General features: G+C 36.7%; 1 protein-coding gene across 4 annotated transcripts in view; it reads left to right on the top strand.

Moving 5' to 3' along the window:
* The window catches only part of ZDHHC14 (zinc finger DHHC-type palmitoyltransferase 14), a 94,385-nt gene extending 77,565 nt beyond the window's left edge, over positions 1-16,820 (top strand). For 2 of the 4 annotated variants that reach the window (XM_066179037.1, XM_066179039.1), the window contains exons 6-9: positions 3,076-3,178; positions 4,894-5,003; positions 7,367-7,469; positions 15,628-16,820. In XM_066179037.1, the coding sequence (XP_066035134.1) occupies positions 3,076-3,178; positions 4,894-5,003; positions 7,367-7,469; positions 15,628-15,984 (673 nt within the window). In that variant the 3' untranslated portion in view covers positions 15,985-16,820. Of the gene's footprint in view, positions 1-3,075; positions 3,179-4,893; positions 5,004-7,366; positions 7,470-15,582 lie in introns of all 4 variants that reach the window. The other 2 variants (XM_066179035.1, XM_066179036.1) reach the window with 1 other exon arrangement.
* Positions 16,821-17,874: the final 1,054 nt, after the last annotated feature.

Below are 17,874 nucleotides of genomic sequence, written 5' to 3'. Positions count from 1 at the left end.
GATCTCATTGTGGTCTGTCAGTATATAAGGAAGTCTCATAAGAAAAACAGAGAGACTTCTTAGCAGGGCCTGTAGTGGCAGAACAAGGTTTTAAACTGTAAGAGAGCAGGTATAGATTGGCCATAACAAAGTTTCTGCAATGAGAGTGGTGAGACATGTGAACAGGTTACCCAGTGATTTGGTCAATGCCCCATCTCTGGAAATGTTCACGGTCAGGCTGGATGGTGCTCTGAGCAGCCTGGTGTAGTGGAAGGTGTCCCTGCCCATGGTAGAGGAGTTGAAAGCATATTGTCTTTAAGGTCCCGTGGAAACCAAGCGATTCTGTGGTTCTGTTCTGTAAATGCTCCATGCACTTTTTATCACTTCATAGGAGACTTCTGTATATTTTCTACTCAGTGAGAATGGAGTCAGAAAGCAGCTGGCATAATGAAAAAATGGGAAACTGACATTTAAAATTGTTAGTTTCTGTACAGACAGTAAGCTTCCCATTGCTTATATATATATATATATATATATATATTTTTATATATATATATATATATATGTTTTGAATGGTTCCTGTCTGAATAAACAGTCACACCTCTCACAAAGACACTAAAAACAATTCTTTCCCATTTGTCCATTGTGCCTCACACAGTTTACTTTTGCACACAAAATAGGAAGAAAAAACTGTCATTTGTACTTGTGCATAGGGACCTCTTTCCAGGTAATTTTCCCAAGTGTCACATTCTGCAGATACATTTTTTTGAGTGCTTATCTTTATCAGGTAGAATTACTGAGCTTTAAACTCCCTTTTTAGGCAAAGCCATGTTCAGATTTTTTTTCACAAATGATTTTAAAAAGCACAAGCAAACAGTTCCAAGTAGCGCAACAGTAGCTTCCAATTAAAACAATTACAGTCAATTCTTACTAAAGATAATTCTTTCAAACTATTTTCAAACTGAGAGTAGCTTTCAGTTGTCTTTAAATCAACAGGTAATTGCTGATGCATTTGATTTTTGTACAGGAACTATGGCCTGGTAATTCGTAATTTGTATTCAGAGATGTGCTGCTTTAAAAGACTCAGTAGCACATCTTGCAGAAATGCCTGGCTTGATAGTGTTACATTGGACAATTTAAAAGCTTGATAACAATTAGTAACAGTAAAAAAGTAAATTGTCCAAACAGTATTGGGAATGCTTCTTTGGAACCAGTCAATTCAGGCGCAGAGAACATGGCCATTTCAGTCTTGCTAGGAACTCTGTCTGTGTGAGATACTAAGGGAAAATTATGCTGCATGATTCTAGTAAGATACTATACCATAATACACTAGAAGGTTGTATTTTATTGGGAATAAATTGCTTTTGTGTGTTTGCTTTACCGTTAATGGACGTAGGTTGAATTAGTGGATTCTGTTTAATTTGACATAAACTACCCCTGCTGTTCTCAGGTTGGTTTTGCGTCAGTGTGTGTCCCTTCCTGTGGGGAACTCCAAGAGGTCTTGAACAGAAAGGATTTTTTTTTTTTTTTCCCATTAGGAATTACCATGTGGAGGGAGAAATTCACTTTTCAGTACCCTTTTGAGTGTAATTGTGGTGAGGAACATCCTTTTAGGGATATGTTCAGGTTGCAGGGAGCTCTTTTCCCTCTAAGATTCTTTTCTACCTGGTGAATCTCCTTCCAGCAGTGCTCATCTGCTGTCTTGCTTATTATTTTTACTCTTTCAAAGCCCAGTTTGTATTGTGCATGATGTTTTGGGCTGTTTCCTTCTTTTACCTGCTTTGGAACCCTCTGCCAGCAGTCTGTTTCCTTGGCCATTATCCCTCGTACTCCTTGCTTTTAGCTGTGGCTGCTGCAGAGAGTCAGAGTTCCTGTCTTGTGTTGGTTTGACTTCACACAGCCTGAGGAGGAAATGAGAGGCAGAGAGTAGTGAACATGCTGCTCAGCAGTGCCCTTTGGTCATCCTGCTGCTTTTGGAGCAGATCTGCTCAGAATGCAAATGGCTCTTTTCTGGCTTTAAACCACTCTGATTGAAACGGGTCCTAGGGAAGATTATACAGACACTTCAGGTATCTCCCAGTTTATTAGGGGTGAGCAGCCCTACGATACAAAACTCTTCACGTTTAACTAATGTTAGGATTTTTTATTGCAAGTATTTATTTCCATCCATGCAGTTTCCAGGCTGTGTCTCTGTGTAATGGTGAGGAGCTGTCCTATTTTTCTTCTGCTGATAGGTTCAGTGATAAGGGTGTTTTTCTTGTGTTCTAAGGCTGTGTCCTTGTTCTGGAAAATTTTTAGTTGACGTTGTCTTGGAAACTGACTTCACCAAAGGTTGATATGGTTAATATACAGATTATTTTTATCCTATTCTTTTCTTATTGTTTTGTTCCTAGTGATGAATTTTATGTATTTTTCTAGAAACCAAAGACTTTTCTTCTGTTGATTCGTGTTCCCTAAAAAAAAAAAAAAATTAAGTATTATAGAAAATACCATTCTCAAAGCAGATGTATTCTGAGTTTATAGCTATTTTGTGTAAATAAAAAAACCAAAGCTATAGAAGGAAGCCTTCTATAGAAAGTTTGGAAAGTTCCTCTTTATGCTTGATTCTATAAAGTTTAGAAGCAACTTTGTCTTACTTCTGAAATTACGACTCCTTTAAAGGAATATAAAACTATAATAAGTATGCAATGTTGCGTGCTGACTGGTTTTCCTAGTATACCAGTCCATGCGCGTGCACACCTTTGCTGCTCCCTTGGAGGTGAGGGAGCTCCCGCTGGGCGTATCCCTTTGCTGTTCCCTGTAAGTGACACATGAGAGCACTCTGCGAGCTGCAATTCGTGTATCTGGGGTGTGCAGCCCTGTACACTGCACCTCATACCAACAGTCTGCTGGCTGGGCACACACTCCCCAGTGCTTGGCAGCGGTGGTGCTGTGCCTGGCCTAGGCAGATGCCTAGAGTTTATTTTTTGCTGACCTCTCTGAAGTACTCCAGAGATCTCAAAGGACTTGTGGACTACCCTGAATTTTGTGATTTTAGCTACTTGTTGTTGGATTTTTTTTTTCCCATTTGCATATATTTCCTTGACTTTTAATTACTGTGCTAGAAGCTGTGGTGTGTTTTTTCTCAGTATGGTCCATTGTTGGCCTCTCAGGTTTTCATACGTATTTGATCAGCTCCAATCAAACAACAAATGAAGATGTAAGTTTGTAGTAAATTTCTACATATGTATATCCAAATAGTAATGAGGAGGTTTTTCTCAACTCGGATATGTCTGCATCATTTTGTGAATACGTCAGTAGGAAAGAAGGAAAGTCATATGGTCATGCTTGATTCAAAAGATCAGATGAAATCTTTTTGACTGTATTTGTTATGGTTTGAAGATGCATTCATTATATACATAGGATGTCTATTATGGTTTACACACATAGGATCTCTATCTTGAAATAGGAAAATACAGGAGGGAGGAGACAAGTATATTTCATACAGCAGGAAATTAATAAGTACTTTTCAGTAGCTACTTTTCACTGGGAGTTGTAAATATTCTTTAATTCAAAAATTACTTACTGTAAAACTTGAAAAGTGTATTGAATTCTCTAAACAAAAATTTTGTCCTTTATTTTCTCTTACCTCTTTGCCATTCTGAGGTCCAAAACCTCTGGCAAGGAATGTATCATTAATTCAAACGTCCACTTTCTCATTTCTACAGCTGCCTATTTTGCATATAGGATTCCATTGTTTTGGTGTTGAATTATGCTTAACTGTGTGTGGAGCCCTCATGTGTCCTTCTCTAACTAAAAGGAGAAATGTGTAATGAATGGAAGGAGAAAATAAAATTAGCTAGGGAGCTAACGGTATAGAAAGCTTTTGGAAATTTAATAAGTCATCTAACAGAACACCGCAAGCTTTAAGTTATTTCATTGTAATTTTCTTTTTGTACCTTTTTTATAGGTATCTGGTAAATATAAAAGTAGCATCTTTAGTATTGTCCAATATGTTTTGTTATTGTTCAAGGTCACAGTCAAAATTACAAATTTTACAGTAAATACCAGTCAACCAGAAAAACACTTCCCAAGCAGGGTCAAAATGAATTGTGCCTCAGCATCAAGTATCAGAGCAAGTAGCCTGACTTGGAAGAAATCTACATCGTTAATAAGACCAATGAGATACTTGGTTATTCCTCCGTTGTTAGGTTTACACCAAGATTGTCTCTCTAGACGGACTTGGTGTGCTTCCGCCCACTTCCCTTAAATAAATGTCTCTTCTGGATTGTTGAAAGATAGATAGCAGGCAACTGCAGCAGTGGAACATGTCTGAATATCAAGTAAACTGTTCAGTAATTTAATTTAAAACATAAATTCCCAATTGAATACAGCAAGACATTTTATCCAGGCTTTCAAGTATTTCACAAGCAGAAGAGCAAACTAGCTAAGGGAAAATGTAATATGCAGTAAAAGGTAGAAATGTCTGCATTTGCTTTACAATACTTTAGAGCCATTTGTGAACTTTAGGGAAGATAATGTTGTGTGATATTGCCCAGCTTGAAAAACTTACCCAGGAGTATGGAAAATAAGTGCTCTATTGCTGGCTTTAATCATATTTTGCAATTGAGCATCTTCTGTAAAAAATGCTGTAATATTTGTAAAATTGATCTTGGACCCTTATGTTTAGATGCTGAAATTCCCTCTTTGAGTATATTGATCTCTTGAGATTGTGGGTTGTCGACATGTATGGGGGTAAAGCATGTGCTTGTAGGGTCCAGCCTTCATAACCACCCAAAACTCTTAAATTGCTTCCAAAGTGTCATTATGGATTTTCTGTGGTCTCTTCTTCAAGTAGCATATTGCAAACTTAATTTCTCACAGCCATTTTCTGTATTGTGTTACATATGAGGCATATTGTTCCTATCTCTTCAGATTAAAGGATCATGGTCAAATAAAAGAGGTAAAGAAAACTATAATCCCTACAGTTATGGCAACATCTTTACTAATTGCTGTGCTGCTCTCTGTGGGCCCCTCTCTCCAAGGTAAGAGTATCAAAAGTATTGTTAGCATAAATGAAACCATGTGATTATTCATGAAAAAATATTCTTTTGATCATTTGAGTTTATTCAACAAAATGAAAGTTTTGGATTCATGCCCGTTAGAAGCTCTAAGTTTTTCTTCAGTGGTAAAGAGATAACTTGGTAAATTGTGTTTAAACTAAGTTAGTGATCAAATCCTGTAAAATTACATCCGAAATGGAAATAAGCTGGTTTGTTGTTTGAACTTTCACCACTGCAGTTAATAGCTTATAGCAATAAAAGATTTTTAATAGTTAGCTGTTGCATGAAGGTCAACCTGTATATGAAACTTTTACATACCTAAAAAATGTGACATGAGTTGAGGAAATAATTGTTGATTTTTGTCTTTTCACTCTGAAATGTTGTATTTAAATGAACAAGGGTTTTTACCTTAATACTGTTGACATATATACATTAAACTGATTTTGGTGGTCTTTAATATGTTTTGCTGAACACATTTTCACCTTTGGAAATCTGAAATATTTACATATTTGAGGTTGGAGAAATTTTTTCAGCTTGAGGAAAATGTAATACAGAGCTGAGACTAGAGAAATAACACTATAAGCCAGAAAAACCTAATTCTTTTCTTACTCCAATGCTCAGTGATTTGGCAGTTCATGTACTATATACACAGTAGAGGCCCAGTTTCAGTGTAGAGAGGAGCGGAAAAGCCTGGAGATAATTTTGTGGCCTACTCCTTGGTTGGTATGTTTTGTTTTGCCTGGAATTGTGAAGTTAGGAATCTGAAGATAGAAATTAAAGAAAGAAAGTAAATGATTTTATGGTCCAGTAGCTCAGGTATTTAATTAGAGTGAGATTTCTGGCTTTGCTGTTAGGAATGTCAGAGGTGGTTCTTCTACAAGCAGTCCAAGTTCAGCAGGGGAGACTGACATCTTTTCCTGAAGAGGAAAAAACAGAATAAAGATTTCCACATTTGGGATTACCACTGGTGAGAATGAATAGCGCTGTCTCTGCTTCCTGCCTGTATGGATGTTGCCTGAAGCCAACCTTTTAATTCTGCCATTTTGAGTTTGATAAAAAGTATGAGACATAAAAGCTCAATGACATTCTTCAAATTCTTTTGACTCCAAATGGAAATCTTTATTAAAACTACATCATGTTTCTCAGGATATGAAATAGAATATTAGGCTGATAAAAGTAGTAACACACAGCTGGACCAGACTGGCACTGGCTCCTGTGTTTTAGCAGAGTCTGTGCATTTTTTCTTAAATTCCATGTAGCAGCATTACTTACTTAAGACATTGACATGTATATATAGAGGTTCTGCAGGGAAGTATTTTGTGACCATGGGGAAAAATTTATTGACTGTAACATGTAAATTATAAGTTTGCTTCTTTTAATCTCAGCTGTGTCCCAAGTCACTGGTTTTGTTCCTTAAATTCTGGAACAGTGGGTTACCAGGTTAAAATTTGAAATGTTCAAGTGCCTTTGAGCATGGAATGCAGATGAAGAGAGCATCTGTAAATAATCAAAACTTTTCTCACTCCTGTCAAAGATCATTTATTGTTTTTAAACCTATGCTAGCAAATTCAGAATGTATTTTACATGTCCTCAACAGTTACTTTCAAATCTTAATTTGATCCTCGGCTCTCACCATAGGTCTAACCAGTATTCTGATGCAACAAATTATATAACTTCTTTAAGCATCTTTAACTAGGTTGCATTATTTCATTCTATGTAATTTCTTTATAATCTTACACAGATTTTTGTACCTAAATTTAGTAGTTTCTCCACAGAGCATTTTCCTAGAAATAAGAAATTTTATGAGTGCATCACTTTGGTAAGCACAGTGGAGCACTATAAGCAGTGTTAAGTCGTTGTCGTGAAACACCTGGCAAGTTAAGTTGTCTGTCAGAAAGAAAAATGAACTTTTCTTCATTCTTGCTAAATTTTGTGATTAAGTAGTTTCAATTTAGATGTGGAAGCTGGTAAAAAAAAGAACTTTTGAAAGAGATACTGAATCAGAGTACCCTAAGTGAGTTTTGTCATTTGTTTTTTCACCTGTGGTTTAAAATTCTTTGGTTTTGTGGTATCTGCTGGTAAGCTTCTAAGTCTATTGTCTGTGATAAAAATCAAAAAAAAGTAGCAATACATGTGATTATATGCAGTACATGTGATACAGGCAGTATCACAAAGAACAAGTACCTTACTGATGAGTAGAACATGGAGTACTTCATTTGACTAAAAGGGGGTGTTAGAAGGTATTGGCGAGGTATTAAGGTCTGTTGTGTGATAGAAACTTTTTCTTTCTTTTTATTGATCAGCAATGTCTCTAATACTTTTCCTTTATTGTGATTATTCTGTAGCTTAATTGACAGAAGAGGATTTATACAGCCAGACACACCGCAATTAGCAGGACCATCAAATGGCATTACCATGTACGGGGCCACACAATCTCAGAGCAACATGGTAGGAATCATCCCATAGTGTTGTTCATCGAGATTCCTGTGAATGTTTTTCTTCTCCACTTTCATGTGAACTAATCAAGTAATAACTAACTGGATACAGCTGACACACTGGGTGGAATGAGTTGTCTAATAACAGTAAAGAAAAAAAACCCAAAATCCAAGGCTCTTTTTAATGTACGTTTCACACAGTGTAATAGTTATTGCTCATGGATGCTAAAAAAAAAAAGGTCTTTTCTACGCTGTTGATTTATTGAATATACTGGCATTTTGACTTTTGCTGTTGGCGCCTACTTATGTTTTGAACTGGAATATTCAAGTATCACGGACTTACGCTGGTTTCTCATTTTTTAGCTAATTGTTATTTTGTGTGGCACTTTCTTCATACTCTATTTCCTTCTTTGCTTGTACACTGCGGTTTTGCATAGAGTAATGTATTTTAAAAAACAAAGATGAACAAAGAGGAGTTTCTAGGGGAGAAATATTTTGAAGATCAGAAGGACACTGAACCTGAACAAAAAATGGCAACTGGATTGTTACAACAAAAGTTTTTTAAACGTCTTTGAAACTGTGCCAATAGTGTTTACTTTGTGTTTTTGCTGGTAGCATTGGCTATCATAATGGAAGATAGGATTTCCAGTGCCAAGAAGAAGAGAATAACTGGAAGGAGATCTTTTTCTGAAGGCAACCATCTTGCGTATGTGCCTATTTCTGAATTGTTGTCCACATACCTTCACAGTATATGGGTTCTAATACTTTGTCAAAAAAGTCATGAGTTATGGATACCCTCCCTCTGCCAAAAAAGAGGAAGCCGCGAGGCCTTCTGGTATAGTTCAGCCTTTCTTTTGAACAAAAGAAGAAAATACAAGCTCTTCCCAGACAGATTAGTTTTAGTGTCACTGATAAACTCATATAAAAATTTTGCTGTAGTTCCTAAGCTGGTTTTACTTAATGTTTTGTAGATTAAATAGATTTGTTAGTCTCCTTAATAAGAAAATGTATTAGAGACACGGTCTTAAGTCTGAATCTTCTGAGGTGCAGTTGAGCAGAACAAGGTAATGTTCTATGTAAGTTTTACTCAAAATATGATAACTCTGAAGAGAGAAAAGAAAGCTTAAAAAAAAAAAAAAAAGAGAGAAAGCAAACATTAGAAATGGGCTGAGGTCTTTCAGGGATTACCCAAATTTTCTGACACTGTCAAGGCTTCTTATGTGTGAGGAACATAAACCCACAATGTGTCCATGGCATTAAATTGTCTTACCATTGCAAGAATTTAGACACTGTCGTTATTCCTAGATATTAATGAGAAAATCTTTGCCAGTTTGGTAGAAAATTGACTAAGCTTCTCTCTAGAAATGGAAAAATCTGTTATGGTATTACTTTAAGTCCAACAGATAGCTGTTACAATTTTATAGTGTAATACCCCTAATTACACATATTCTTCAAAGGTATCTTCTTTTATCCTAGAACACCACACCACATGAGCTGGGAAAAGCCTGGGTTCTTCAGAAGTTACCAGAGTCACTAGGAAATGTGCAGATTTCATGCCTGAAAATGACCTCTTAGAAAAAGCTTGAAAAATATAAGATATCTTGTTTGGTTTGAAGGAATATTTTTGAAGACTGTAATGCCATTTTTCTTGGGGCATCTTTTCTCTTGGTCTGTATCCAAGACCAGTTGGTTTCTTAGGACTGCTGGCTATCAGCATTAAAATTTCTCCCTTGAGTTTTGTTGTAAACTGTTCAAGACCAGCTTAGTTTACCCATCTCTCTACACTATTTTCCCTTCCCTGTTGAAGGGGATATATCTGGTACTGGGGCCAGTATTATTTTGATTTCAGATAAAGACAGACAAAGTGAAATCCATTGACTTTAAGGAGCATGTGTAGATCATAGCTGTAGACCATAGTAGTTTTCAAATGCCAGAAGTTTGGCCGTTCATACATCATCAGAGATATTTATACTGTTTTAGCAAACTTAATGCTTTTGATTACAAGAAATAAATTATTAGAAGTCTGAAGTGTGTTTCAGTGCACCTTTGTGGTGTGTCTCTCTTGATTTTATTGCAGAATGTATTACATCAGGTCTTCATGTCTAGATGTTACCCTGCTTAATCCACAGTGTGCTAAAATACCTCTCCTCACCATTGATATGAAATAAAGATTTAAATGAGCATATTCTCTCACACTTGTCTTCTCTTATTCTTTCCCTCTTTTGTTTTCCTTTCTTCCCTCAAATCTTTTACAGAATGAGCTAGGTTGAAAAAGACCCTTGAAATCGAGTTCAGCCTATGACTAAACACCACCTTGTCAAACAGACCATGGCACTAAATGCCACATCCAGTCTTTCCTTAAACACCTCCAGGGATGGCGACTCCACCACCTCCCTGGGCAGCCCATTCCAATGTTCAATCACCCCATCTGTGAAGAACTTCTTCCCAATGTCCAGCCTAAACCTCCCCTGGCGCAGCTTAAGACAATGTCCTCTTGTCCTGTCACTAGTTACCTGGGAGAAGAGACCAACCCTCACCTGTCTAAAACCTCCTTTCAGGGAGCTGTAGAGAGCAATGAGGTCTCCTCTGAGCCTCAGCTTCAGGCTAAACAACCCCAGCTCCTTCAGCAGCTCCTTGTAGGAGTCAGTGACTTGTGGCTTTCTAAATAGTATTCTTGTGCTTCACCCAACAAGTCTCTTGTTCCTCATTAAATCTCTGTGGGTTGCTTAGTATAATACTCTGTTTTCATTTATTTTAATGAATCTTTTATCATAGCCTCATTTTTGCAGTTAAGTTCAAAATAAATATCAGACTAAGTGTAAATTTGCCAGACGCTGGTTTTCAGCACAATACATTACCTCTTAGTCAGGATACCATTTGTGGGGCACTCTTTCTGTGTTTAACAGTTTTTGTGGTAGTTTTGCCTCTGAGACTTTGAATGTTTCGTACAGGATCTACCCTACTCGTGGTAGTGACCCAGTTTGTCCCAGTCTCAGAAAGTCAGTCGTAGCTCTAATCAGTGCTTGAAGGACCCATACTGTGATTTTGGGTTTTTTCTAGATCTTTATAGAAGAGGTTTTTCTCATTCTCTCTCTGTAGTATCTACCTTGTTTTACTAATAGCTGAATCTATATTTACTTCTATGAAGTCTGGAAGCACATACAATTATTTTCCTGGTGCATTCCCAGTGTTTTTAGTTTCTTTGCCAATATAATTTGAAATTAGTCTGGTAAATTCATTAACCAACCTCTTAATATCCTTGTCCACTTGAAAAGCATGGTCACTTGGTGATCATACCCTGTAGATCTGGTAATTTCCAAAGTATTTCCCTATTGCATTTTATTGCTGATTATTTTTATGAGCTCATCATTGGTCTGATTACCCAAGTATTTTCCTTATTCTTAAGAATTTTTTTTGTATGAAGCACAGTATCTCACCCATTATGAAATCATAATTTTCTCTGTAATTTATTTGTTATCTTTCATTTTAAAGTTTATTTTCTTTATGTTCTGAAAAAAGTTCTTATTTACCCATAAACCCGTTAGTCACCGCTACTTGAGTCTGGACCACTGTAGTATTTAATTTGATCTTAAATGCTGGCATCCATTCTTGGAGTTTGATATAGGGTATTTCATTCTTTAGTAATCCATTAGGAGGAAACACAGAATCTGTCTTACTCCATGAAGTTTTTTAGAGGAATTAGTTTGGTTTATATTTACTATGAAGTCTCCAGGAATTCTCAAATGCATTATAAAGTGATAGACTTTGCTTCTGTTTGACTCTGTGTCAGGACAGGTTTATTTCCTTGTTTTTAAGAAATTTCCTTATATTCCTACATTCCTAGGCATCTCTTCTTCAGTGTGTAAGTAGTTCCATGTGTACCAAGTTCCCTTGTTTCTAATTCTCCGTTTCCTTTCCTGGATGCAAATTCTTTAAAGTGTTTTTTTTTATGTATATGTACTACTGAAATTTGTAGGAACTGTAGTGCACACACAACATTTATTACCAGTGATATGTGCAGGAAAATCCTCTCCCACATGTTCACTTCAGTATTTCTGTTACTGATCTGGAAACAGATCCAGCTGACTCGGGAAACATTCTCTGATCATCCTAGGGTACTTTTTCCTTTGCTTTTCATATTTTCCTTATTAGGAGTATTTCTATCATGAGAGTAACAGAATTGCCAAGGACCGCAGCCCCATTTTGCTGGGAGTTTTGCAAGTGTGTTTCCTTGTATATTTACTGATGTACTTCCCAGATGCCCAAAACAGAACTCAGGACTCTTACCAAGTCAACATTACCAGAGTCAAGGTTGATAGAGGTTTTTCGTTAATGCATTTTACTTCACACTTAAAATGAGCTGCGGACACATGCAAGTATGTCAATTTCAGCATTTTGCTTTGGGTTGAGATATGTTTTAGGAGCAGTTCTTTTGATAGTGCATCTTTACTGCATTTTATTCACATCTCAGAGCGGTGTCAAAGCACATGAACTAGATTTATTTTAGAAGATATGCCCCTGGAATGCACCCAAGTTGCTCTAAGCCTTCTCAGACTTTCAATCCATAAGAACAAACAGTCTCCAATCTGAAGTGTCTGGGCCAAGTGTAGTTTCCCGTTTGGCTTCAGAAGCATTTCCCTTCATAGATCTACTCCTCATGCACTGTACTGCTTGAGAGTGAAGCCATTGACTTGGTGGGGTTTGTGGCTCAGTTGTTGCACAATATCCACAGTACACTGATTTTGGTTGTGAAATCCTACACCTACTGGGAACAGGCACACATCAGTTCTATCCCTCCACTCTTTACCCATTCTTCGTACCCAGAATATGGTATTTCAGCATCCTTCCTGTAACTTTATACCACTGTAAGCCTCCTCTGAACTCTGTGTTATTTGTACTTTATTCAAAGATTATGAGACTATTCAACCTGCTTTTCTCCATCTTCTGAGAACTGTAGCAATTTTTCAATATTACTAGCTTTTAGGAAATTTTGAACTAAGCTTATTTAATATTTAAGGTAAATGATTCTGATTATTTTGAAATAATCACATTTAGAAATGTGAAAAATATATTTTCATGTGCAGTGTTATCATGTATTTTCTTTCTAGCTTAGAAAAAACAGATTTTCTTTGGAAAAAAAAGAAAAATAATTTCTCTTATTTGTTTCTATTTATTATTTGTGAAATAAACACAGAGTTCTAGGTTTTGTCCAATTTGCTTTAATTCGTGCCTTTTTATGTGGAAATAAATAAGTATCTAAAAATTTCTGTGCATATATTTAACTTCCATACTTGCAGAACTTATTAAACTTGTCCTATTTTCAGAATCTGCTGTTTCCCTGAAACAGTGGAAATTTTAAGTGAAAAATAAAGTCAGCATATCTGAAATAAGAAGATGCTGGTGGAATAATTTTTGCAGTAGATTTTTAGTTACTTAGATTTCAGTGCTTAGTTTCCTTTTTCTTACAGTCATAGGCTTTTTTGTTTCATTTGAAATTCTGGTGTTGGATAATTCATGTGATTAGTAGCAGCTAAGACTTCCTGCCCTAAATTTCATTCAGTCAAGAGTGAAATAACGAAGTCGAGGAAAAACCACCACGCCAAGCCTATAACAAATCTGATTTCCTTGTTTTAGATTTGTGTTGGCTGTTTAGACTCAAGAATAGTCTGCCTGTATATTCTGTGTTGTTTTTATCAGATGTTTTTGAGAGCCTCAAAGAACACACATACTTTTTCTGGCTTGGACCGTGCAGTAGTTTCCTTTTGAAAGCTCTTTACAGCCTATATTTTCCTAAGGATTTCATGCTGATCACTGTTGAACAGACAAGAAAAATAAAATCTGAAACTTTTCTAAGTGAAAGGAGAGCCATTAGGGAAGTGACAAGTGCATGGAAAATGAAGAGATATACAGCTCCTGAAGTTTATAACACCATTTAATGGAGCTTTATGAGGTTACTTTATCTTTTTGATATTCATTTAACTGAAATGCAGTTGAGTTCTATGAGAAGAAAATTAATTCAGACTATACAATGAGTTCAGGTAAATTATCTTCACCTGATACAAAGCTGTGTACTTGTATTGCCTGGAACACATTAATGATTTCCTTTTGAAGATCAGAGCTGAAGGTTCACTAAAGCAGTAAGTCAGCTGCTAACATTATTTGTTTTCAGTGTATCCCAGTGGTTATACGCATTCCCTTGTTATTTAACTTGTTCTTTGGCTACTGCCTTTTGGAGAAAATAGGTTTTTTGGTCTTTTTGAAGTTTGAAAATTCAGTTAACATATTTTTAAGATCTGCATAGTAAGGTTGGTTGAAGTTTTAATTTAAATAAGCAGGCGTGAATAACAGGATATTAATCAAGAATGAGTTATTCACATTGAATTACTAATTGGAAGCTTGACTTTAAAAGATGCTGACAGTTTTCTTCTTAGTAAGGTATTTAAGCAAGGTTATGGCTTTAAGCCTGTGGGTAGTTCCTCTGAAATGATAGGGAACGACTTCAGTTGTTTGGCTGGGGCTGTTCATCATTTTGTGGGGGGAGGATTGCTTGCAGTTTGTATGAACTCAATTTATGTAACAGGAGGTCAGTCCATTTATCTTTCTGAAAGCAAAAGTCTTGGAAGTACATACCTGAGTAAGGATTGAGCTTCTGTCTCTCAAAAGTAATTGGTCTGGGAGTCCTAAACCACTTAGATATGTTTTAAATACTACCTATCTATTATGACCAAGGAGTCTGCTTGCACACTTGCTGAATGTTAGGTGTGTGCCTCCATCATTAAGCTATTCAGTGGCTGAAATCAGGGAACCTGAAAATAACAGAGGAAGCATTGTTAATCATGGTTTTCATCATACAATAAGGGAGGCAAAAGTCTTCCAGAAGTTTTCAGAGAGTGTGTGACAGCTAAACTCAAATGGGCATTTTAGGGAATTGCTGTAATGTTAGTAACAATGGTTAGGATCAGGAATATCTAAACAGATGATGGATTTGTGCTATGTAGTAATTTGATAAAAATCTAAGAGGTCAGTCATAGAGCATAACATACTGCTTTAACAGAATACTTGAAATAACAACAGTGAATAGGATGTCTTACCTCTGGATATATCTTTTATTATGCTTGCTTGCCTCCAAATTTCCTTCATTGCATTTGTTGTTGTATTTGCTGATTGTAGTGTTTTTCTTACCCAGCAGAACAGTACTATGGCAAATGAATCTAACAAGATTTTGAAAAGCTGCAATGTTATAACTGATCACACTATGAATTAAATATCTTTTTCCTTAGAAGCTCTCAAAAATCATGCCAATTCAAGTTAAAGAAACTTAATTTGGCAGTAGCCATACTACCCACTTATCTAGCTGGACATTACTGAAATACATACCTGTCTTGTCATCTCAAGGAATGAGGGCTAATTTTGTATAAACTGTTCTTAGGAATCATGTGGAGCTAAAATAAAATTTCTGTAACACTCACTGAGCTTCATTGGATTTATATAATTCTGAATTTGGCTTGTTATTGAGACCATGCTTGCCAGAAAACTTGTAGTCTGTACCTTGATTCGTCACATTGTCAGGATTAATCAAGAAACGGCTGAAAAATAATTAAGGTTGATCTTGATCCATCTGCAATGCTGCCTGGTTTCTACACATCCTCTGGAGTATGGAATGTAGTGTAGGATATTCTCTAGAATTTATATATAATGTATTAAATTGTGAGGGGAAAAAAATTTACTCCTAGAGCTTTATTACTGACTGTGTAAGAAATCTGTGTCAAAAGAATTCTTGTTCTGGAGAACCTCTGTGGTAGGTTAATTCCTATATGTGAAGACCAGTTAAAAGAAGAAAATTGCCTAGTGTTTTTTAAGGAACCCTTGAATGAACACTCTAAATGTATATCATGATTTACTTTGATAATAATCCAAAACATTGGCTCAGTTATGCATGCCTTTCTTTTTTTTTCCTGGGCAGCATGCAATGGGATGTTTGGGTGGCTAACCGTGGAATGATACTAATGGCTTTCTTCTTTTTCTCTTCACATCCCATTCTTTTCCACACCGTTTTATCCATATTCTCCTTTTTTTTTCTCTGTTTTGTTTGCCTTATATGATTTTGACACCCTTCCATTCTACAGTGTGACCAAGATCAGTGCATTCAGAGCACTAAATTCGTTTTGCAGGCTGCTGCCACCCCCCTCCTACAGAGTGAGCCAAGCATAACTAGTGAAGAGCTCCCTTTACCAGGAAAGACTTCTATCAGTGGGCCTTGTGCAACTCTGACTCTAGGGCAACCGACACCACCATCTTCTATGCCAAATCTCACATCAGATTCAGGTTTGACAGACATCATACCATTAAAAGAGGAGCACGAAGGCCATCAGTTTCTCACTCCTGAAGAAGCTCCATCACCCCCTGGGATGCTGCCAAGTGGAAGTCCTATTACACACAGCCATACAATGCACGTCCTGAGTCTAGCCAGCCAGGACTCATTGCATGAAGACTCGGTGCGTGGTCTCGTAAAGCTTAGCTCAGTTTGAACAGCTTTTCTGAACACCACACCATTTCCTGGTGTCTATACAAATCTGTGCTTAACAGGAATGACACTGCAGTACCACTGTAAGGCTTCATAACATGCCTGTAATAGAAACTTTATCACTTAATGGAGTCTACTAAAAGGACAAGTTCTTTTTTTTCAATGGAGCTATGGCATTTTTTGACCAGGTTGTTAATGGCTGTGCTTTGATGCTGACTGCATTTTACTTTTAAATAAAACCAGAAAAGGTCAATAATCTCATTTCCTGAAGCTTGGGTACAGCAAGTTGGAAGTCAGCCTGTACCAAACACCATGTACAGTACAAAAGAGAGAGATTCTTGGATGTAAGTGTCATGCTCTGTGTTCTATGCTCTTGTAATACACACTTGTTACGGCTTACCACACCTGTGGCCAGAATGATCTGCACTTACATGTTATGCTACCAATATTTGAGATAGAAAATTACCATTCCATTTGTTAATACAAAACAAAAGACTGCAGATGTGGATTTGCATGCCACGCTACAGTATGTGTTACAGTGGTGTTGGTATTAAGAGAAAGTGCTGCTTTTTTATTTGTGACTTTCAAAGTGCTGTTTCGTTTAAAGACAGTACAACAAACAAATTAATGGACTATATTTTTTGAATTTATTAAATTTTATTTTAAATTAATCAGTGGTGCCTAGAAGATGATGAATTACTGATTTGATTATGTTGCATATCATTTAACCTTCTGTTTAAATGTTTAAGTGAGGTATTGTGTTGTGCCATACCACAAGATTCTTCCACTCCCTAATGTGATACAGTTACCTGTGGACCTCCAATAAAATGACATCCTCTATTTCGTGGACGTGTAGTTATCCTTGCACAGTTTTCATGGGGAAAAGGGGGGAAATCATGACTTGCTGACATAGTTTGTAAAGATTTGGCTGCAATATGTGTTCATGATAAAACTAGAGCTGTGGAGGAATAGCTGGTTACAACTAGGATTGCTTCACCATTTTTTATGGTTTTGTTTGAGATGCGTGTTTGTTCCCATAGGAGGGCTTTATTTGGCACCAGTGGAATTAACCTCTGCTTGCACTGCAATTCAGTGTGGTTGAAGGGTGAAGGGCTTAAGATTCAAGACAAAGACAGAGCTTAGTGAAGTAATCTTAAATGATTAATAGTCTGTAGCTCTTTCCCAGCCATTGTTTGTCATTTCTATTTGTCCTTTGATATTTTAAATGGAAATCTTGATTTCATGAAATTCTTCTGTGCTTTTTGTTTACTTGTTTAAGTAAAGTGCAACTAAAAGGTTAAAGAGAATTTTATAAGTATTTTTTGTGACAGCTGGAGAGAGCCTTAGTTAAGCTGAAAAACTGTAATAGCTTTAATACTGTATTTACCTGCTGTTCAGGGTGTGGAACCTGGATTCTTATATTCCTAGGACAAATTACATGCAGAATGGGCTTTATCTGATGTTTCTATGGCATGAGAGCATTCATCAGTTAAGAAATGTAACGGTTCTATAATGTTGACCATGGTCATTCACCAACTCCAAGCTAAAAATCTTTTTTAAGTTTTGTTGTTGAAATTGAGAACAATCAGCCTGCAGAAAAGCATTCACTCATGCCACTGAAGATTCAGACGAGATACTGACAAAATCCCTACTCCTGTAAGATTGCATGAGCAATCTGTTTCTAAAATTGATGACATTAGCTTGGACCTAATTCAGTGTGTAGAACATAGCAATGCTTTCTGTCTGTAAGTGCCGTAATGGGTCCACTGGGCAGACAAATCTGTCCCAGTTATTTGAGCCACTGAAGAAGCTCTGGTAGACAAGTCCACCCCAGCTATTGTAACCACCCTCCCAGCATTTTCTAGAAGTTGGGGCAGTCTGGAGTTCTTTCCAC

This window comes from Chamaea fasciata, unplaced genomic scaffold, assembly GCF_029207755.1.
Source record: "Chamaea fasciata isolate MVZ Bird 193981 ecotype frontalis unplaced genomic scaffold, bChaFas1.0.hap1 SCAF_3, whole genome shotgun sequence".
In the NCBI taxonomy this organism is placed as follows: Eukaryota; Metazoa; Chordata; class Aves; order Passeriformes; family Sylviidae; genus Chamaea; species Chamaea fasciata.
The sequence above is the reverse complement of the archived record's forward strand: the minus strand, read 5'-3'. Positions and strand labels throughout refer to the sequence as shown.